Source organism: Molothrus aeneus, chromosome 10 (genome assembly GCF_037042795.1).
Source record: "Molothrus aeneus isolate 106 chromosome 10, BPBGC_Maene_1.0, whole genome shotgun sequence".
In the NCBI taxonomy this organism is placed as follows: Eukaryota; Metazoa; Chordata; class Aves; order Passeriformes; family Icteridae; genus Molothrus; species Molothrus aeneus.
In genome coordinates, this window is record NC_089655.1 from 17,534,780 (window position 1) to 17,557,006 (window position 22,227).

General features: G+C 42.8%; 2 protein-coding genes and 3 non-coding genes across 5 annotated transcripts; 4 read left to right on the plus strand and 1 right to left on the minus strand.

Moving 5' to 3' along the window:
* The first annotated feature begins 1,895 nt into the window (after window positions 1-1,895).
* Window positions 1,896-8,824, plus strand: EIF4A2 (eukaryotic translation initiation factor 4A2). The gene is made up of 11 exons (XM_066556286.1): window positions 1,896-1,981; window positions 2,823-2,868; window positions 2,958-3,090; window positions 3,348-3,487; window positions 4,637-4,805; window positions 4,992-5,101; window positions 5,227-5,370; window positions 5,763-5,900; window positions 6,188-6,277; window positions 6,515-6,594; window positions 8,018-8,824. The coding sequence occupies exons 1-11, from the start codon at window positions 1,953-1,955 to the stop codon at window positions 8,160-8,162; spliced, it is 1,224 nt and encodes a 407-aa protein (XP_066412383.1). The 5' UTR covers window positions 1,896-1,952; the 3' UTR covers window positions 8,163-8,824.
* On the plus strand, window positions 3,201-3,271 carry LOC136560967 (small nucleolar RNA SNORD2). Its single transcript, XR_010784245.1, has one exon. It is a non-coding gene; the product is annotated as a small nucleolar RNA SNORD2 (small nucleolar RNA).
* Window positions 5,418-5,598, plus strand: LOC136560965 (small nucleolar RNA SNORA81). Its single transcript, XR_010784243.1, has one exon. It is a non-coding gene; the product is annotated as a small nucleolar RNA SNORA81 (small nucleolar RNA).
* LOC136560956 (small nucleolar RNA SNORA63) lies at window positions 5,982-6,109 on the plus strand. The gene has a single exon (XR_010784234.1). It is a non-coding gene; the product is annotated as a small nucleolar RNA SNORA63 (small nucleolar RNA).
* Window positions 8,825-9,707: 883 nt separating the features above from the next.
* On the minus strand, window positions 9,708-21,891 carry RFC4 (replication factor C subunit 4). The gene is made up of 10 exons (XM_066556712.1): window positions 21,666-21,891; window positions 21,013-21,091; window positions 16,579-16,658; window positions 15,300-15,419; window positions 14,293-14,436; window positions 13,882-14,002; window positions 13,312-13,437; window positions 11,598-11,678; window positions 10,602-10,718; window positions 9,708-9,874 (listed from the first exon to the last, which is right to left on the minus strand). Exons 1-10 carry the CDS (start codon window positions 21,788-21,790, stop codon window positions 9,779-9,781), a joined length of 1,089 nt encoding a protein of 362 aa, XP_066412809.1. The 5' UTR covers window positions 21,791-21,891; the 3' UTR covers window positions 9,708-9,778.
* Between the last annotated feature and the right edge of the window lie 336 nt (window positions 21,892-22,227).

Consider the following 22,227-nt stretch of genomic DNA (forward strand, 5'->3'; position numbering starts at 1 on the left):
ACTGGTTTCTTTATTGGAAAAGATAAAGCAGATACTTGTTTCTGAGATGCCATTCCAGGTCTGGGAAGAATGATGGCTTACCTTCCTAAAATTCCCACATGTCTGGAAATCTTCTCCTCTCAGATTTGCAAATCTACTAAGACTTAAATGCAGTGCTTGAATAAAAATATTCATCTAAATTCAACAATTTTCCTAATAAATATTCAAGATCCTTAACAAATACTCAGTAGTGTTATTTCTCCATTTAGACTCAAATCACTTTTAATGCAGTGGGAAATCTAACAGTGCTGGCCCAAAACTGTGTTCACATTCTTTCTTCAGTCCATCCTGTTTGTTTTTCAACCAGAGGTTAATAGTCCACACAAACTGGCATCATTCATTTAAAAGGCCTCTAGCTATTGTTGTGTGTCTAGCTGAACTGCAAACAAGAAATATGCTCAATATTTTCTACCCAGCAGGGGTGGACAGAAAGAACTTGAGAGCATTAGGATAGGCTGACAGTGGATTTATATAATTTTGCTGGGATAGTGGTAGGTTGTAATATTTCTACAGATAATATTGCCCCAGCAGATGCTACCATAGGAAGATTTAAGGTATAAATAGTCTTTGAGAGGTTCCCTTTATGGATATTCTAGATGATTCTAGACAATTTACAAATATTCTAGACAAGTAAAGGGTTGAGTTTTTCAAGCACTGCCTCCATTTCTTCATATATAATCACTATGGAAACAGATTGCAAAGTAATACACATAAACCATACAAAGGTGGCACAAAATTATCGCTTTTAATTGATATTACTTGCCACCATAAGAAATACTGATTAATAGATTAGATTATTGTGAAATCCGATATGAGCATTAAAATGATCGACATTTTTTTCTGCCACAGTAGAAAGCGTTGGGCAAGATCATGCAATCGGTTTGCACAGTAACAGTTCTCTTAGTGCTTTATTTTGGACTGCACTAACCTTTAAATCATTCTTGCCAGGTTTTTCGTGTACTGCGATCTGCAGCACATCACAGAACCGTGCTTTCGGCAGCACGCCGAGGACCACCTAACCTGTCTCCTACAAATACTCCTGCATCCCCTTCAGGATTGATCCACCCTCAGGCCTCGGGACAAATTTGGGGAATTCAGCCACGGGCCCGCGGGCCTGCACTGGGTGTGAGCCCGGGCCGGGGAGCCCTCAGAGGCGCCTCCATCTGCCCCTCTGCCTCACGGCCTCTCCGGGAGCTCCCAGCGCTGCCCCCTCATGACCAACGCTGCCCCGGCGCCGGGAGCGCAGGGGGAGAGCTCGGGGTGTGTTCCGCCTGCCAAGGAGGAGGAGGAGGCGGGAGCCATTTCTGTGTGAGGATGGGGCGGATGCGCGACCGCCAGCCCCCGCCCAAGGAAGCCTCTTTCTCCCTCCTGTCACCCCCCCGACTCCGGGGCTTTAAAAACAACCAACACGGCGGGGAAAACGCGGCTACGAAAAGGGGCTACTATGGCGCCCCAGCCGCTGCCGCAAGGGCCGCTCGCTGTGCCCTCACCCGGCCAAGCCGGCGCCGCCATTCCCCCTCCCGCCCCACGCTGCAGCACGGACCGGACGGGAAACCCCGTGCGCGCGGGGGGGAAGGGGAGGCAGAGGGAGGAAGGAGTGGGGCGCTGTGACGCACTCAATGGTGCAATATCCTTCCGCGATCCGACAGAAAAAGTAGTTCTATGTTCCACGTAGCCTCTTAGACCCCAGAGGTTCATACACAACCTTCGGATTAACTGAAAAAGTCGCGTGACGGGAATCTCTTGGGATACAGGGCTTAAACTGGAGAGATTCTTGCTTTTTTGCGCGTGGTATAAGGTGTATATCCATGCGCAGAGCAGAGCGCAACGAGTCCGGCAGCAGGGCGGGTATATAAGGCGAGCGCCGCGGAGGGCTTGCCTTTTCAGTTGAGGACAGAGCTGGTGATCGGAACATGTCAGGGGGCTCCGCGGATTATAGCAGGTATGGTGGGGGCCTGGGCTCTTTCCACATTCGGGGGCTTCCTGGGTTATGTGGAGGCGGCCAGGGAGAGAAAAAAAGTCGAAAGAAGGTGGAGGGGTGGGAGCCGAGGCGCCCTGGGGGAGGCAGGGCGCTGTGCTCAATCAGCCCTGCGCCCTGGCCCCTCCCGTTCCAGACGTTTCTGTCCCTGCGCTCCCCTTGCTCGCGGTTCAGCAACGGTTTAGCTCTAGTCCTCGGGGCTCGATTTTCGTTACTGGCTTTCTTAGCAATCCAGTGAGCCCTAGAAAGGACTTATTCGAAATTTATTCGTGTACAGCTGTGTTGTAGCTTTAATATTTAAATGTCTTTCTGTGGATTTTTTTTCCTCGACATTCTAGTCTCCCTCGCGCCGTTGGCTCACCCCGGGTTTTCGGACCGCGCTGAGGGCGAGACCATTATATTTTTTTTGCGGGGGGAGGGGGAGGCCCCCCCCGGGCGATCGCCCGGCGCCGTCCGCCCGCAGCGCCCGGTTTGCGCAATCCCAGGGGTGGAGCTCTCGCGAGAGTTCCCGGCGGGGCGGGGCGGGGGGGATCCGCTGCAGCGCCGGGAGCGCGCCCGCCCCCCCTTCCCCCCCCCGCGCCGCCGCGGGAGCGCGCGCTCGGTGCGCCCATGGCCGCGGCGCCGGGAGATGGCCACCGGCTTCGGGACGCTGGGGAACGGGGGCAGGAGTTTGTCCATTGGCAGCAGCTCAGAGCACCTGCTGGAATGATCTGTCACGGGTCCCGCCGCTGTCTTAGCCGACGTGTCAGCTCGCTCCTGCGTGGTGGCGGCTCCCGTGCTAACAACGTGTTCTCTTTCGTGGCAGAGACCATGGCGGCCCAGAGGGAATGGAGCCCGATGGTGTCATCGAGGTGAGCACTTACGAAGTGACCTGAGAATTTATTCGCTGGTGGACAGGGGTATTGGATTTATTTTTTTTTCTATTGTTTCTTTATTACAGAGCAATTGGAATGAGATTGTTGACAATTTCGATGATATGAATTTAAAAGAATCCCTTCTGAGGGGCATTTATGCTTATGGTTTTGAGAAGCCTTCAGCTATTCAGCAGAGAGCTATTATTCCATGCATCAAAGGTATGCAGTAGATTCATTAATATCAACATCGGATAATTAAGAAAGCATTGTGAAATGCATACGTTGTTTCATTAGTGTGCAGTAATAACTAATTTCAGTCTTCATTGAACAAGTGATATGATGGTACACCATCTTTCGGGACTGACCTGAAATGGAGAGACCTCTTTAGTACTGATCACTTACTTCAAGGGGAATTAAGTAAAACTAACGTGATTGACCCGTGTGGGAGCAGTAAATGTGTATCCTACTTTTTTTAGGGTATGATGTGATTGCTCAAGCTCAGTCAGGTACTGGCAAGACAGCCACATTTGCTATTTCCATCCTGCAGCAGTTGGAGATTGATCTCAAGGAGTCCCAGGCACTAGTATTGGCCCCTACCAGAGAACTGGCTCAACAGGTATTGATAGTGTAGTTTAAAAAAAAAAAAAACCAAAAACTTTGTGTGTTGCATAGGTTTCAGGTTTCACAACTGTGAGACAACATTACCAGACTTCTTCAGGGGCTGTAATAAATATCCATTCAGAACCCTTTTTGTGTCCAATAATGGGGGGTACAAACTGCCTTCTGTCCCTTCAAGTCCTCTGCCTCCTTGAGGAGCTGAGGTAATAAACATGGAGGGTGTGCTGGGGCAGGCGTGCAGGAGGCAGCTGCTGTGCTGTGTGTAAAGTGGAGGGAGCATCTTCAGCAGAAAAACAAAATAACTAAAGCACAGTGTTCTGAGTGGAAACAAAAAATTCACTTGTTTTGAAGCCGTTTAAACTTAAATGCAGTTGTGCAACATGAAAACTGCAGTGCACGTTTGGTTACTTAATGGTTTTGTTTCTTTGTACGTTTTCCTGACAATATAATTGCATGTCTTCGCTTTCAAGGCTTGGTATCCTGTTATGCTAAGTGGGTGTGTGGTAATAACTTTCAGAATACTTGAATATTTAGGATAACTGTATCAGTAATGAAGGGTCTTAAAGTACAATGTTGAACCAACTCTGAAGTAGAAAACTTACTAGTCTAGTCATTTTGAACTAGACTATACTGAAATGCCAGTGCTATGTGACAGTTCTTCAAGGTAAAGCTAAACATATTAAATCAGACAGAAAACAAAATAAATGGAATAAGGGCCTTTTATCAGAATGTTAGGCCTTTGTTCTACTCTAAAGCTGTTGCCGTGAGATATGTTTGGAAACCTGGCTGGTAGTGGTGCCATTGGAGAGAGTTCACTGAAGAGTATCCAAGTGCTTAACATGCAGGCCTGAGCACCACCTCAGAGCTTGAGCTCACTTCTGGTGGCCCTGCTCTCAGCTTAGTAATTGTCTCATGGCAGTCACTCAATCAGCAAGTTTAGCCAGTAAAAAAAAAAAGTAACTGTTCCTCTGGCTACTAGTTAGCAACTTGAGTTATGTGGAGTTGGGCAGCTTTTTTAGCAGCTCTCAGTTCCAAGACCTCCATAGTCCTTATTTGGTGTCTCGGCTTCCAAAGTCCATAAAAGCCAGTGAGAATGGGGCATAAGCTTCATTGTCCTATGAGCTCCTAATGGAAGGTTCTGTTTTAGATTCAGAAGGTAATCCTGGCCCTTGGAGACTACATGGGAGCAACATGCCACGCTTGCATTGGTGGCACAAATGTGCGCAATGAAATGCAGAAACTGCAGGCTGAGGCTCCACACATCGTGGTGGGAACTCCAGGGCGTGTGTTTGATATGTTGAACAGGCGCTATCTTTGTGAGTATGAACCTCATTGTGCCCTTGCTGATAAATTTCCAGTGAAAGCCTCATAGCCACTAAGAGCTTTAGTGTACTTGTCACTGTGGAGAGTTGTGCTGGAAAGCTTAGTAGTACAGAAGCATGATGTTCTTGAAGGATTGTGTATTTGTGAAACTTCATGAGATGCTTCTCTTTTTCCAATAGCACCAAAATGGATCAAAATGTTTGTTCTGGATGAAGCTGATGAAATGCTGAGCCGTGGATTTAAGGATCAAATTTATGAGATCTTTCAAAAACTAAGCACAAACATCCAGGTACAAAAGCTTTCACATGGTGAAGTGATGCACGCAGCTTTAGTTATGGTGTGGCTGAGAACTAAATTGGCACAAATAAAAATTGTTGTATGGGGTATGTGCTAACATAGAGTAATGTATTTTAGGTTGTGCTGCTGTCAGCTACAATGCCAATGGATGTGTTGGAAGTGACCAAAAAGTTCATGAGAGATCCCATCCGTATTTTGGTGAAGAAGGAAGAACTGACTCTGGAGGGTATCAAGCAGTTCTACATTAATGTTGAGAGAGAGGTTGGTACTGGTTATACTGACTCTGGCAGGAAGAGTTAGGTTCTCTTACCTTCTTGTTAAAGCACTGTGCTAAAATTGCGGAAACCAAGGCTGAGCCTTAGTTTCTGCAATAATGCTAGTAGAGTAAATGCAAGAAGAAGAAAAACTATGCACTAGATCCAAAAGGACTAGGGTGGACCTCTTTCTTAATGTCCAGTGTCCTGTGTCTGAAGATTTAGTGCAACAATTGATGCATAAACTTGCCTTAGTTTCCAGGTGTTATACTGAATGTAGTTGTGTGCCAAAGCAGGCTTAATCAATTGTTGTATTGGAGTTCAATTCCTTGCTTCAAGTTTGTGTTATGTACTGATATGTGCCATGATGTGTTTCCTGATGGTCTTTGTTCTGCTCAGGAATGGAAGCTGGATACTCTCTGTGATTTGTATGAGACACTGACCATTACACAGGCTGTTATTTTCCTGAATACAAGGAGAAAAGTAGACTGGCTTACAGAGAAAATGCATGCCAGGGACTTCACAGTCTCAGCTCTGGTAAGAATTGCTACTTCAAATCACTTCTGAAATGCTGTGTATTTACTGGAGAAGAAATGGTGAGGAGGGGATATCAGTGAGAAGCAGGAAAGTTATAATATAGCTGTGCAGTGCTGTATTATCGTTCCCCCTGCTTAAAGTAAAATGTTTCCTTTCTATCCCTACCTGCTTAGTTCCCACAGCAGGTAGGGACGCTGGGATTCATACATGCCTTTGTTCTTTATAGAATATTCTGGTTTGGAGCATTGGAACTGTACTAATTGCAGCTTTTTGTTTTAACTCTCCAGCATGGTGACATGGACCAGAAGGAACGAGATGTTATCATGAGAGAGTTTAGATCAGGGTCCAGCCGTGTCCTGATCACTACTGACTTGCTGGTGAGCAAAGCTTTCATTGAATACGTTCTGTTACAGCCTTCCCCCAAAAGCTTCATAATTGAGTGATGGTTTTTGTAACCTGAACTGCTAGGAGCTTTTTGGAACAGCAAAGACCATGCTCCACTGTGGACTACACAGTTGTAGTTCATAACTAATGATGTGGTTGACAAAAGTCTGAGATAGATAAATTGGAAAATAGCCCCTAACTTGCATTAAAGATTTGGTGTTTCTTTGCAGGCTCGTGGCATTGATGTGCAGCAAGTGTCCCTGGTTATCAATTACGACCTGCCGACCAATCGTGAGAATTACATTCACAGGTCAGTTGGCTCTGCCCCCCGTCAGTCCCCGTGCTGTGCTGGATGGGCATTGGCACACACCCTCCTCACCCAACCAGAGGTGTTAGCATCCATACATGAACTTCTCACAGCTAGCAGGGAATGCAACCACTTGTGGATTGGCTTTCTAAAAGCCCTGCTTTGCACAGCAGTGGTTCTGAAACAAGGGAGAAGCAGAACTTTGAACACTTAAAGCAGTGGGAAAACTTAGAGGATAATAGGTTCAGTGGTGAGTGATGAACATTGGAGCTGTGGGGAGAATGCCAGCAACTGAACTGCCTCTTGTCATGTAGGCTGTGACATAGGAGTGTGACACTGTTAGTGGTGCAGCATCTTGACAGCTGGGTCAGCTTGGTCTGAGCTCCGGCTGATCTGGAGTTGTTGCTGCTCAGTGACAGGACAGACCTTACTTGGTCCTAGCTTGTAGGGCTGCCTTTGCTTGTGGAGGTTCAGCTGTGTCCATGTTGTGTGTGCCATGTTTGCTCTTGGTGGCTCCTTAGTGGGATTCTTTGCAGTGTGTCTTCTGGTAGGAATTTCAGTTTGTGTCCCTAGGTTTAGTTAACTGCTTCTAGTGACTGTCCCTAAATTAAGTAAACTGTGCTTTGTTACTTGATGTAAAAAAATACAGGAGTCGATAGCAGCAGTTGATGACACAAGATGGTGCTCAGAAACGGCGTTGACGTAATTTAGGACGTGGATTCGTAAGTGGCACAGTTTGAATAAAGAGAGAGTTGGTATTTATTTATTTATTTATTTTGTCGTGATTATCCCCTAAGTTTTGTGAGCCCTTTCTGTGTATTTAGCTCCTGCTGGGAAGGTGCTCTATTGTGCAGCCTGTAGGAAGGTGGAGCTCACGGTGGGTGTAACTAAACCGTATGCACTGATGTGTCAGTGACTGATGTGGGCTTGAACACAGATGTTGAGCTTGGATTTTACTCTGTAAAGGAAACCAACAAATCCTAAGTTTTCCCACTGGAAGCAGGTTTAATTGAAATTCTGAAATAAAGTGTGCTGTTTCATGTTACTAGATTAACTTGGTAACAGGTCTGATGGTTAAACAGCAGTGTGTGCTCTGTGCTTGGGAGTGAATGCATGAGGGGGTGGGTGCGTAGTTGAACAGAGGGGAGAGACTGACCCAGGACTTCAGAACACAGCACCAAGCATTAAATGAAGGTCTTACTTTGCAGCCAAAGAGTTAACCATGTGTGTGCCCTGCTGCCTGCCACGGAATGGACCTGCTGTGCTGCTGGCACCAGCTGCTGGTTTTCCTGACCAGATGTGACTTGGGTGGCAGCATAGACTGGCCAGTGGCAGATAAGAGCAGCAGTCAAGAATGGATCTTGCAGACGTGTAAAGCAGATGGGCGAGGTTAACTCGAGTGTAAATGTGTTTTCTTTTCATGCAGAATTGGCCGGGGTGGCCGTTTTGGCAGAAAAGGTGTGGCTATCAATTTTGTCACTGAAGAGGACAAGAGGATCCTGCGAGACATTGAGACTTTCTACAATACTACAGTGGAGGAGATGCCGATGAATGTGGCTGATCTCATTTAATCCCCGGGATGAGGTGGTTGTGAATCCAGTGCTCGCTGTTGCTGAATAGGCGATTCACAACGCGCATTGTGCTTCTTTCTTTGGGGATATATTGAATCTTGTCTCAATGCTCATTACGGATCAGAAATACAGATTTTTGATAAGAGAAGCGACTTTCTGTCGTGAGCTCTTGTGGGGAAGGCCATTGGCTTTGTCCACTTTAGGGTTAGACTGTTGGGGTTGGGTGGAAAGTCATGGGGTCTGTAAATTTTTTCTTTATTAGAAATTTATTTCCTAGTTCCATAGAAGTGGTTGTATTAGATGTTCTTTATCATTTAATAATTTACTTATGGACTAAAAGATATAAGTGCTGTATAAAGTCAGCCAATTATGTTAAACTAGCCTACCTTCCTTTATTGTATGTACTTACACCTCAGATTAAATTGGAAAGGCCTTTCAAAATCTCTAAACTTTTATAAGAGCATTAAAATGCATTTTTGTTTCATATGTATTTATTCAATAAAGTATTTAATTAGTGGTAAGTGTGATCTGGACCCTGTTGCTAAGCCCCAGCAAGCAAGCAATCATACTATTGTCTTAGTTAGGGTTAAACCCAGTAAAATTTGCCATATTGCACATGTCTTAATGAAGTTTGAATGTTCAATAAAATACTTCTATATTCACTTAAATTGTAAATAATTGCTTCTTGGGTTGAGGGGAGGGTGACAGCAGAGACTGCACCGTCTCAGGGTGGGAGCTGAAGGTGGCAACTGCTGCAGCCTTGTGCCCACAGCTCATGTACTGTGTCACTAATTGCAGAGGTGGTTTGGACTCTCAAGTGCTAGTGTGGTTCTGGCATGCTGCACCTGTGTCCTTAAAACTGAACCACCCCTTCATCAGAGTAGAAAATGGCTCTCTTAATAATTGGTGCTGGCTTGATGAAGAAGCTCTGTGCTGCATCATTAATGCCTGTCCAAGGGTATTTTTTTTCCCAAGCCATTCAGGAAGGAGGACAGGTGGTCAAAACCGCACCTCTGAAAGTGTTCCCCAAAGATGCTTATCCAGGTCACAGCTTTAAAATGGCTTGTGAGCAAGAATAGAGAGAGATGACAGGAAATCCTAAGTGATGCCTTCAGAACATGGCCTACTCTTTGCTGTACATTTTTTTTCTTTGAGAGCTTGAATGGAATAAAAGTTGCAATATGTTTGCTAGTAAAGTGCTTTTTGCTATGTTTAATCCCAAAGGATCATCAGATAGATACAAGATGGTGGGGGTGTGGGCTGTGTTCAGCCTGAAGCTGTGTTGTATAGGGATGTGATCATTTTGCCAAGCCAATATAGGCTACAAGGACTAATCCTTGTGTCTCTGCTTGCAGCTGATGAAGACTTCAGTATGGATATGCTCACTTCTGATAATTTGTGTAAGCACACAAGAAGGAACTGCACACTAGGAGCATTACACACGCCTGTGCTCTTTACCAGTGCAAAAAAATTGAATTAAAGACTCCAGCCTCAGGTTTTTTAACTGCAGTGCAGTCCTTTTATTGCAAAAAAAAAAAAAACAAAACAGTACAAAAGTACGCAGGTCCCTGCTATGAGAGCCCCAGCCACCCGTGGAAAAAAGGGTGCTGGAGGAGTCAGATGTTCTGTGTGAGCTGCTGCATCACAAGGGCACAGAGACTCATGAGCTGCAAGAATTCATCAGCACCATCTGCCAGGCATTTGTCCACTTCCTGCAGAGGGAACACAGAAGGGAAAACCCTCTAAAAATTGCCATGCTCAAGGCAGCTGTGTCTTGGGGTACAGTGGAGAACAAGAAGTTTGCCAGCTGTTCTCAGCACAGATTTCTCCACATCACATCCCCGTCCAGCTGGACTGGGAGCCATGAGCTCTCAGCCTCCATCTCATCTCCCAGAGGAGGCCACCACGTGAAAGCTCCAAACACAAAGGGGTGTGGCACTGGCCCTGCCAGCCCCTGCCAGGAGCATCACTGCAGGGCATCCACAGCACCTGCCTGGCTGCAGGCACTTAGGCAAAACCTCCACCATAGCTGGCTTTCCTTCTTCATCAAAAGTGGAGCAAGTTAATGAATTTTCTCTTTTTTGGAAAGGCAGATTTTATTCACCAGATCAAAATCTTACATTTTCCAGCTCCTAAGTTTTTTTTCAAGTGCTGACTTATTCTCATCTTAATTTTCCTTCCATGTTATATTAAAAAACCCCAAAACAATCAAACCCACAAACCTCTTGATCGAATCCACTAGAACAACATAATATGGATAATAATTCACATAACTAGATTTCAACTCCTCATGAAAATTCTCAGGACAGAAGTTTACATTCTACCAAGAAACATTCAGAACAAAAAATCACCATGTACTTCTTGGGAGAGACTGTGCAAACAAAAATCAATCTGTAAAGATTAATGAGTTTTGGTTTTTTTAACTCAAGTTAGACTTACTGCAAGTTTCTCAACTATGGCAGATTTCTGCTTGTCACTGTAATCTTCACTCTCCACAATGGTGTCATGCAGCTGGTTTACAAGCTGAGCAACAGCAAACCCCTCGTTGATGAGATTCTGCACAGGGAGAGAGGAAAATGGAAGTAATTTGGCAGCAGAAACACCATAAACTGGAAAGATAATCTTGAAAAATTCTGTCTGAACTGAACTGAGAGACTGCACTGCAATTTAGTATGGAACCTGTACATTCAGTGGCCTGAGTACAACCCTGCCGTGCACCAGCCCAACAGTGACAGGCTGCACGTGCAAGGCAGGCACAGAGCAGCAGCTCAGTCCAAATGTTCTTCCAGCTTCTGACAATTTACATCTCAGAAATTTTATGAGACATTTAAAGCATTTAACAATCTCCACTGAACCTGTCCAATCCTATTCTAAAATTAGGAGAGCTTGGCATCCACAGCATCAGATGGCAGTTCCACAGCCTTCACATTTTAAAGGGCCAACTACTTAGGATTTATTTTCTTCATCTGGTTATTGCTAGTCTCAGGAATTGAGAGATCTGTAAGACCAAAGCTTTTTTAATGAAATAAAACCCATGGCAACTAAAGACAGCTTAAAAAAAAAAAAAAAGTAGTGCCCAATTACAAAAATGTCAAGTATTGAGAACAATGGTCAATGAAGCTATTTGGGAAGAGAGAAGTTTATGAAAATAGAAATATCATTGGTGCAACCTTATTTTTCTGTTCAGCTGAACAGATCTACATCAGTTTAACCCAGGAGAAAGCCAGAGTCACATTGGTAGGGAAATTTATTTGCAACTTTGACAGCTCTTCCTCAGAAGGGAAAGACTGGGAGTCCTGACTGGTACAAGACACTTCCCAAATGTGCATCCAAACTGACTGAGGCCAAATGTTCCTCGGCCATAGCCTGGGAACAAAGGATTCACAGGGCCTTGACTGAGAGAAATACCCAGGCTAAGCACTAAGAGAACTCTACCTTTGCCAGTGTTTCCAGTTTCTCAAAGGAACCACTCTGGCAGCCCAAGAGCAGTTCATCAATTGTTTCTTTAGGGATTACCTGTAACAAGAAGTGATATTTCTTAATTTCAACTTTGTAAACTTAAAATTGGTGTTGATGCTTACAGTAACAAACTGTTCATGGCAGAAGGCATTTCAGGATTTCATTCCTCTACACACCCCTCCACCTCTAGCAAGTATATGAGACAGACTAAATAAATTTTAAAGTGAAAACTAGGCTGTGATATTTTTCCTTTACTGGTGATATTAAAACAAAAACCATATCATGACAATAGACCATCAAAGTCACCTTCCTAAATCCAACTGCTTATTCAGGACACTGACTAAGAGGAGGACATTCTTCAACAGTTAGATCAGCCAATGCTTTCTGTACCATTCTACACCTAAACAACACAGCAAATAGATTTTATTTCCAGTGACAAACCAATAGCATCTAAAAAATGCCCAATGCAACAAGATTAGACAATAAATCAGAAGGAAAAAAGTTGACAGATGCCATTATGTCACTCTGTGCAGAGAAAAGCTGCCCCTTTCCCCCTTCACTCATTGTCATTCCTGTCAGTTGAGTGCCTGGACAGTTTGGTTTCAAAGCTTCTTTATGAAGCTTTTGTACTAAGGTCACTCCAGGGTCACAGAAGTTGTGAATGATCAAGAACTTCAAGTTTTTATGGAGATGTAAAGTTGGGTTCACAGAAGTTGTGAACGATCAAGAACTTCAAGTATTTATGGAGATGTAAAGTTGGGTTCCCTTGCTTTAAATGAGCATTATTCATTCAATAATGGAATGTCATTCTTCTCTTTCTTATCAATACTGTCAATTTCTGCCAGGTTTCAGATGTCTGATATCTATTCAGATACTAGCTGGTTTACAGATGCACAAAACTGAACAGTGACTTCACTGTGAAAATTGTTTAAAATTGTTCTGTAAACTCTGTACAGCAGCAATTGCCTCTGGTTTCATCAAAGTCAGAACCTCCCAACCCCTACAACGAGCTATGATGGCAGCACCTTCATGGGAAGTGTGTCCATCATTAAAGCCCATCTACTTTTCAGCTCCTCAGCTCCTAATCTCACTTCTCCTTCTTCTTGTTGCTATAGGAACACCTTCACACAAGTTTTATTAAATGCATTTTCTCTCAGGTTTCTCCTGTGCCTCTCAGTATTACCCATGTCATTCTAGAACAAACCACTGCTGTTTCATTAAAAAGCAGGAGCCACACAGATCCTTGTCACTGTCACTGTGAACATTAAGCTGAAAATGAGCTGCTACTGAAAGTCATTTCCCTGTGGTGCTTCCAAACCAATATTGCAATGATCTCTACTTTTACACACACGTACAGAAAAGCACCAAAAATGTTCTAATCTACTCTCCCACAAAAAAAACCCCAAAACCCACAGTTTGCATTTATGGGCAGATTATCTCAACTTCAGTTTGAATTATAAGACTGTTTTACAGGTTTCCATGATTTACAGAAGTTGCTAGAAACCTGCTATGTAATAAGTGTACAGAATCAGGCAGTCTTTTAAAATTCTGGTAGGTAGTGCATCATTACCATGCTGCAATACTAGTGAGTATAAAACTATTTTTTAACCAAACTTTGAGCAATGGCAGATAGAGATAGGAAAAATGCTTTTCAGAGTAATTCCAGGAGAAACTGTAGGGCACAGCTTACCCCAGCAATTTCAGTGATTATCTTCTCTGTGATCTCCTTCCCACCCATTAGGCGAGTGGCACTTTGAAGAAAAGTAATTGCTTTTCTTAAGTCCCCTTCTGACACTTTAACCAGGTATGACACTGCCTGAAAAATGATGTCAGAAAATGCTAAGTTAAGTGTTCACTGTTAATTAAAATCTAATACACTTTTTCAGCAGTTACTTTAAAACACCAAGTAGTGCATAAAGCAGATTGTCTGAGCCAAGCACAATACACAAGTTACAAAACAACCTCTCTACTAACACAAATATGTGCTGGCAGTTTGAGAAAGAAGCACAGTTCTCTGCCAGTACACTCAGCAGAGAAAAAAAAGCCCTACAGTTTGGCTTCAGTTTTCTCTGGTGGACATTTCTTTGGTTTTAGGACGATTTAAAATTCATCTCATCTATGGAAGGAGAATAAATGAGTTTATATATTTTATTTCATACAATTGAGCAGCCTGGAAAAGTATGCTGACTTGGCCTCTTTTGCTGCCATGCAATTATGCACTGGATTAAGCAGTAAAATTACATGGCAACCACAAAGTTACCTCATTACTGATTTTCACATGTTCCTTCTCAGACACATCCAACAGCCTCTGCTGCTGGATACTGTCAGACAAAGGCTTGAAGCGGAATTTGGAGCATCGAGACGTTAAAGGTTCAATTATTCTGAAAGAAAGGAAGGACAGGGGTAAAAAACGTGTGGGTCAAGTTCTCACAGACAAAGCTAACAAAAGCAGAAAAGGTTTAAAATACCTTAAGGTTTAAATAACTCTAAAAGTGCAACATTGTAAAAATTAATTGAAATCTAAGTATTGTTTCAGGCTTGCATGCATATAGTGACATCTCTATTAACTGAAAACTATGAAATTAGATATCAACTTTTAAGCAGGGAAAAAATAAAAAAGAGACTACAGACCAGAGGGCAAATCCAAATAAGCAACAAGTTCCAGGTATACCTGCTGATGTAGTTACAAATAAGACAGAAACGTGTTGTTTTAGATTCTTTTTCCATTGTGCGTCTTAAGGCTGCCTGGGCTGCTGAAGTCATAGAGTCTGCTTCATCCAGGATCACAATTTTAAAAGGAGGACACATTTTACCACTGAAAATTAGAAATCTGTTATTTAGCAAACAGGAAATGTACAGACAAAGGGAAAAAATTTAAAAAATACACAGAAAAATCCCTGCAAATAGCAAGTAATGTTTTACTTAAGCATGTATCTTTGAAAAATAGAACAGATTCAGAGGTTCTATCTTTTTAAAAGATTTCATTGATTTTTAGATTAAAGACTAATATTTTTAATAAAGGCAGGGACTGAGTTACCATAAAAAGATGAACACTTGAATACTGCAAAAGCCCTCTAAAATACATACTCTTACTGTAAGGTGCTTCTTTTAACACCTTCTGTGCCTCTTTTTACAGGCTTCCTGATTCCCTAAACTCCCAAGAATACTCCACAGACTGATTCCAGTACACAATACTGTACTGGAATCAGTCAGGCTGTCTTGGCAGGCAGTTTCTTCCTGCTGCTTTCCACAGTCCATACACATGGCTTGACCTGCACTGAGCTTCCCATCAACTAAAAGCAGAATCGTTTTAGAAACCAACACCCATGTTGTAGAAATTCCTGCAGATTAGAAGGACTAGGGAAGTAACTTCTGGCACAATTTACCCAAAGAAATTTTTCTGTGGCAGTCAGACAAAATCTGCAAAGGCAACAACATGTGCCCAAACCCAGAAGTCTTGACCTTGTGGAGTTTTTGCTGTCTGCCTCCAATGATAACAGCAACAGTAAAAATCCTCCTGGGTATTCAAACCCCCAATGTGAAATTCCATGAAGTAAAAGCTCAGCCAAAGCACTGTGTTTTGCCAGCTTCTGGGCAGTGCTGAGCCATCATTTATATTAGAAACAAAAACAACCACATGCTTTGTCCTAAGCAGGAGGGGTTTGATGCAGCACTCACTCTGAACGGCTCCCAGAGGCCGTTAGCTGAGCAAAAGCCTTCACCTTCTCCCGGATCACTTGTATCCCACGCTCATCAGAGGCATTCAGCTCAAGGACTCTCTGCCGGAATAAATCAGGCCTGCAAAATTTTTATTGCAACACGTTAGCTGCTAACCCCTGTAATGATATGTTATAAAATAGAACAACAACCCTTCTGGCTGCTTTGAATGGCAGGGATTATTTTTATCAGCATTACTAAATAACATTGTTAAAAGACACTTAAGTTGAGATCATAAAATATCAAGTATGAATTTCCATTAGATATTTTTAGAATCTCCTCCCAGGCTACTGAAAACAATGAAGTATAAAATTATATCAGTTAACCAGGAAGAAAAAAAAAAGGAGGAAGTTGGCCTCATATGTTCATAGCACTATGTTATATTCCTTTTTACTTACAGCCCCTGAGCAATGTGAAATAACAAGTAAAATGCCACAATGCAGTCACTAACAGTACTACCAGAATGAAATATCCAGAAAGTATAAGATATGCAGTATTCACCTGCAGTACTATACTCCATTTAAAAAAACAAACCAACAATTAATACACTGGATTTTAAATCCTGAGAATTAAAATGGACTCACGATGTGGAGTTGTCTTCCTCCGACTAAAGTAGAAGTGGTTCTCTCCAAAAAAACAGTGAGTCAAAGATTAAAAATGACAAATGGGATGGGGGAGGTATTAAATTCAGCATTACATTTGATCATAACATCAAACCACCTTCTCATCCATCTTTTGCTTATAGATCACTGAATTTGCTACTCAAAAACTCCCAAGTGCTACAAGTGAGTTAATGAATGTATACATGCTGAATTTTAGTCTGAGTCCTAACACTACTTTCCAGACACAATTCAATGGTGCATAACAGAGAGATTAAAAGTCAGACATTTTATGAAACACTTTGAGATCTATGTGTAGCTAACAAGTTACTAAATAAATCATAAAAATTGGAATTCCTTTACAAAGTTCAGTAAATCATATGCAAACCATATTCTTTCCATAGTCTTTATTGGGGTTACATGGCTGCCAATCTGAAGTCCATACTGGTAACAGGAATTGGTGACTTGTGGCAGGACAAATGAGAAAAAAATCATATGTTAGAGCTGAATTAGAAGACAAAGATATTCCTGAAAAAGTGCTGGGAACTACCTAAGAGCGGGCTATGACCAGAGGCACTTCATCACATGATCAGGAGACATGTGACAGTTGATTACACTGAAGCAACTTGATTCCAGCTTACCCAAACAGTTCTCTAGCAGCTGCTAAAATAGTGGAAGTCTTTCCAGTTCCAGGTGGGCCATAGAACAACAGATTGGGAAGCTGAAATAGCAAGGCATCATTTGTAAGAAAAGGAAATTAAAAAAATATCCACTAACAGGAAAACCTGCTGACAATCTGAGCACCTAATAGAACAAAAAATGTCTATTCCTCACAGTAAATAATGGCAACTCTTTCTCTTTTGGTCTCTAAAGGAGGACAACCAGTTGCTGTTTATAGTACAGTATGAACAAGTGCTATTTGGTGGCACCATCCCATGTTCTATTCAAACTGATATTCCAATCTATATTTATTTTTATATATACACTCCAGGGCATGTCTGAGATCACTAAACCTACAGAGCCTACTGTTCTGATTGCAGCAACACCCAAATTTATCCAAAGATGGCCTTAAACAGCCTGGGCAATACCAGCAGTGCAGATGAAACCATCCCTTGCTTTCTCAGCTGCCCAGCCTGCCTTGCCCAGCCAGGCTGAGGATTCTGTGCTGCCACCAAGTGCACTGCAGGGAGCAGGGGCAGCTCAGAAGGCCGGGCTGCAGCGAGGCAGTGCTGGCACAGCCACACGCACACCACGGGGACAGTGCCACCCACTCCCTGCACTGCACAGCCCTGGCAAACTCCTGCACCCCTCTGAGCCGTTTTCAAAGGAGACCACTGGCACTTCTTAAAGAAATTAGGTTAATTGATCTTTAAAATAATTTAATTAATGACCTCAGCATGAAAAATACAACTGCATTAAGGAGATATGCTGACACAGGAAGATCAGAGCAGCACAGCAAAGACTGCAGCAATAATTTTAGGATGACATTTAGCAGCACAAAGCAAAAATATCTCTCAATGTGAGAACATAAGAAAGTACCTGCAAAATATCTGAAATTCATTAGATGGGATGAAATTGATAATAAGCTGATTTTATTTTGACTGTCAGAGGAGCAGTATAAGCCTGTGTAACATGGTGATCTGAATTGTGCACTTTTAATGCAGATGTAAATTATCAATACTAACAGGTAATGAACTGCACACAGTTCAAGTCATCCTTAGACAAGGATAATGAATCCAAACTGGGAAAAGTGATTAAAGGAATGAAAAGCCTATCTTATGAGAAGTGACTTTTTGAAGAGTTTGATTTAGTTAGCTCAGTAAAATAAAAACTGAGAGGGAATATGACTGATCTCCATAAATACACCTGAGCAACACAAAGAACAAAGCTGGCATAAACAAAATTTGTATAAGCCATGACTGAATTTTGGCTGAAATCAAGAAGCCTTTCAGCTGACATAGGAGTGATAGTTTTCTATATTACTGTTTCAAGCAATCACTAAAACTGCTGTCTTTCACAATAGGGGATGTTCTACTTCTACATTCTTAAAACAAGGATCCAAAAGTTCCCTCCAAGTTCTCAGTGTGACTTGATTTCTAACCCCTAATAAGCATTCTATTTTTAAAGAGTCAACTAAAATTAGATTTGAGAATTCTATGCTGAATATAGTATGCAATGCAGACAGAATGGGAACAGCAAAACCAAAACCATTCAAAGAACAGAGAAAAATGCAGGAGTACGCAACCCATAATCAGAAAATGAAATAGGGACAATCAGCTTGGTAACAAAGATGCTGTTTTAACAACTAAGACAAGACACAGTGCACAGACTCCACTGTGTATGTACCTACAAGTAGAGATAGAAGAATTTCAAATTCCAATCAATTTCTTGTAAATAAATGAATTTCAAGTTTTGCCTGCTCTTTCTGCCAATCAATTGTTGCCTGTTTCTCTAATTACTAATAAGCAAACAGCATCCTCTACTAACAAACACCTTTTCCAGTTTAGATACCACAATAGTATTATCCCCCTCTTTTGTGACAGCCAGAGAGATGGAAAGTGTGCTGAATGACAGCTGAAATTCACCAATCTCTGTGCTAGGCTGGCACATTGCAAGGGTAGATGTTTGTGAGATTCATAATTTCATGCCTCTGTGCTAATTCACACACTACTGTTCTCAAAAAAAGCATAAGCAGGTAAAAGGTTTAATTGGAATGTTTCCTAATTCCATTACACCACAACTTTATCTTTGTTTCAACCTCACTTATGCTGGTTTCTCACTGAAGTATTTACACCACTTTTCACCAAGCACAACCTAATCCTTTATGTAACTGTGGCAGTATTTTTAAATAAACTGCAACCTGATCTGGTTATCCATTTTTCCACGCTTGCCAGGAGTAAGCAGGATACCTGCAGGCATCACTCTGCTCATGGGAAAGCTACCTCATATAGTGCAAATCTCAGCTGCTTTTCCAGAAGTTTCAGTACAAGTGAAGATGTAAATTGCAATGATAATCCTACACTCTCTTTTTAGTTATTTAGGTATCATGAAGCAAATGAAAACTAAAGCATACCATGACTGTTTTCAGTTTCTTTGACAAAAAACCCCAGAAATCAACACTCCTGGCAGACAGAAATCAATTTCTCCAGTTCAAACCCACATGGACTCTGCTGTCCCCAGTTTATAACAGGATGATGTGTGCTCTTACAGATGGAGGTATATGAGCTATAGGGAGTTACAAATCCTGTATTAATTAATGGAAGCTACAACTCCTGCTCCATTTAGCAGCTCCCAAATCAAGGCCCACAAATACAGGCCAATTGACAGAGGACTGACTCTCCATTTCCAGCACTGTGGTTTAAATAAAGCACATTACTCAAACCTACAGCATTGTCACAGCTGTTTCTTTGATCTCACCAGATCACCAAACTCAGTAAAAACCCCTGCAGTAATATTTACTTACTGAAGTAAGTACGAGCCACCTCAGAATTCAATTACACTTTTGCCTATTTGACAGAATGAGTCCTTTCAAGATACTAATAAAAATGTCTAAATTAAAAAAAAAAAATCCAAATATTTTAAAGTACTTGCATGATTTTGTCCTCAAATGCCTTGCTGAGTTTGGGTAGCTATGGCAAAATACAGAGCCCCTAACCAGAAGGAGGAATTATAATTTGCCTTTTCAAGTCAGGAGGCCAAAAGTCAACACAAGTGCACTAGGCTCAGAATCCAAGAAACACTGCTGATCCACAAGCTGTAGGGTTTTAAATAACTGTTGCTGAAAATAGAACTTCCCAACCCATCACCTAAGCAATGTTACACAACTGATATGTCCAGACAGAATAGGTGGCAGCAGCTCATTTCTCCTTTGCTGTTAACAGTTCCTTCCTAATTACCTCAACTCTATAAATACTGTAATCCAGCAGCACTGCTGCTGAAACACAGATTTCTGGGGTACAACATTACCTGACAAGGTCACGTTACAAGAGTGTTCTCAAAGCAAACTGAACATGGAGAAAGAAGCTAAGGAAAGAAGTACAAATGTTTTGCAGTTGTGTTGTACCTGTTTGATTTTGGCTTCATATGCTCAGACAAATAAGGTATGTCTGTTTTGCAAGTTTTGATTAAATTATTATTTTCAGAGATAAACAGACTCATATCACTGTAGAACAAACCAAAACTGCAGCCCATGAAAACAGACAGCTTTTGAAGCACAAGTGGGATTGTCCCGGGTGAGGAGGAAAAAAGTCTCAGTATGTACAAAATAAGGAATTGCTCAGATTTGGAAAAAAGCAGAGCAATCTCTTGGCCATGTACTTTATTTCTCCCTTCAGCCCCTTCACCTCCACATCAGCTACTCTGGAAGAAATAACCATCAAACATACCAAATATTTACTAAATTTTTACCCAAAAGCAAATGCAAGAGCAAACAAATGCAATGACAAATGCTCTGCTCATCTACTCTCTTAGGACACACAAACCAACCCTGCAACTGGCACATTTAGCTTTTGAAAGCCAGAGAGACTTGGAAACTTTAACCCAAAAAGTTCGGGAATCACTATCCAAGCAGTAGACCTGGCACTTATAAATTAAATTCTCTCATCAACCAAAATTTTTAGTGCTCAGCAGTTTCACAGAAGCACTGACAGATCAATAAAAATGTTTACGACTGACTGTCAATTCAGACTTGTCTATGAAAGAAAAACTTTCTCCTCTTGTCTTAAACACGAATGTCACAAATACTGGTGGAGTAGCAGTGTGGAGACAACAAAAGCTTTTCCAGGTTTGAAACTATTAACAAGAAGTTTACTATTTGAGCTTTTCTAGAAAAATTCCAAACTGCATCATGGAACTTACAATTCTACAGTGTTCAGAGGACTGGGAATCTAAGAAGCTTTACACATATATGACAACAGAATACCACACAGGATAGCACAAGGAAGTCACTTAGCCTGTTTATGAAGTACTACTGTAAAAATGATCATTGCTGAGTGGGAAAAGAGAAATTTTTGTTACCACAGACACAAGTGTCTGTTTAAAAATGCTGATTAAGTAGATGTTGTCATTGCACTCACATCAGCACCTTCCAGGGACTTCTTCAGCACAGCTACAACTTCATCCTGGAAGGCGACTTCATCCACATTTTTGGGACGACTAAATAAAATGACATTAAATAAAATGTATTAGCTAACAAAGTTTCATAGGAAAGCTGAAACTGAGAAAAAACAACATTTCCTCTTCTGATTACATCAGGTACTGAAGAATTACAGTGAACTTGGTAGTTGAAATCAAAATCACAACAGGAAGTCAAATGCCTCTGGTCTCTGTGAGTGAAGTGATCTAATTCATCAGGGAGCTGTTTGTCTTTTACTGTTGTAAACACCTGTCTGAGATGTTTTTAAAAGCAGAACTGCAATATTTTACCACTTTGTGATAAAGGCTTCTCAAAAATCCAAAGCATTAAATGCATTCATGCACCAAAACACAGTGATGAAACAGCACAGCTTGACATGACCAAGATTTCCTGTTCAGTACCAGCCACAAAGGGCACTTACAGCACCTCCCAGCCCTGGAGTTCCCCCAGAACAGGGAAAGTTAAGCTGTTCTCCCTGGTGGGGACACCCACACCTGCGCCCCCCTTTTGCTATGCACCAACTACCTCTCTACACCCTCCAGAGCCAACCTCCCCCTCACGGCCAGCCCCCCACTGCCCCAGAGCATCCCTTACTATTTCTCCACCCAGGGGATGGGTTTGGTCCTCTTGCCCTCCCCGCTGCTCCCGGTCGCGTTCTTTTCCTTGGCAGCGACGGGCTTGGTGCTGATAGAGGCCGGACCCTTGAGGAAGGCCTGCATGGCTGTACCGGACCGTGCCGGGCTGTGCCGGGCCGTGCTAGGCCCCTCACGGCCCCGTCAATCACAGACCCCTCAGGCCCCGCCGGCCCTTCCCGCCAACTCGCCCGCTCAAGGGGGCGGAGCCGCTTCCGCCCGCCGACAGCCAATCACAGAGCGCGGCGGCGCCGCCGAGGAGGAGGGCGGGCGCTGACGTCACGCCGCGCGCGCTCCTGTACCTGAGGGGCGGGGGGTGAGGGGAGCGGCGCGCGCGGAGGGCGCGGCGCGGGGCGGGCGGTGCCTCAGGGCGGCCGCGCGCCCCGCTTCACGAAGGCGCCTCCCTACAAATGACGAGTGCCTCCTCACAAATGCGCTTTCCCGCAAATGTCCCCGAGCGTGAAATGAAAAACAAAAAGACCCCTCTAGAGAACAAGCTCTGCGCAAGAGCAAGGGAGGAGGGA

Excerpts from the sequence above, each read along its gene's own strand:
- EIF4A2 (XM_066556286.1), top strand. The coding sequence starts at position 1,953 with ATGTCAGGGGGCTCCGCGGATTATAGCAG. Across the intron at positions 3,091-3,347 it reads TATTATTCCATGCATCAAAG|GGTATGATGTGATTGCTCAA; the intron begins GTATGCAGTAGA and ends TACTTTTTTTAG. Across the intron at positions 6,278-6,514 it reads TGATCACTACTGACTTGCTG|GCTCGTGGCATTGATGTGCA; the intron begins GTGAGCAAAGCT and ends GTTTCTTTGCAG.
- RFC4 (XM_066556712.1), bottom strand. The coding sequence starts at position 21,790 with ATGCAGGCCTTCCTCAAGGGTCCGGCCTCTATCAGCACCAAGCCCGTC. Across the intron at positions 10,719-11,597 it reads AACTGGAAACACTGGCAAAG|AATCTCATCAACGAGGGGTT; the intron begins GTAGAGTTCTCT and ends CTCCCTGTGCAG. Across the intron at positions 9,875-10,601 it reads CCATAGTTGAGAAACTTGCA|GAAGTGGACAAATGCCTGGC; the intron begins GTAAGTCTAACT and ends TTCCCTCTGCAG.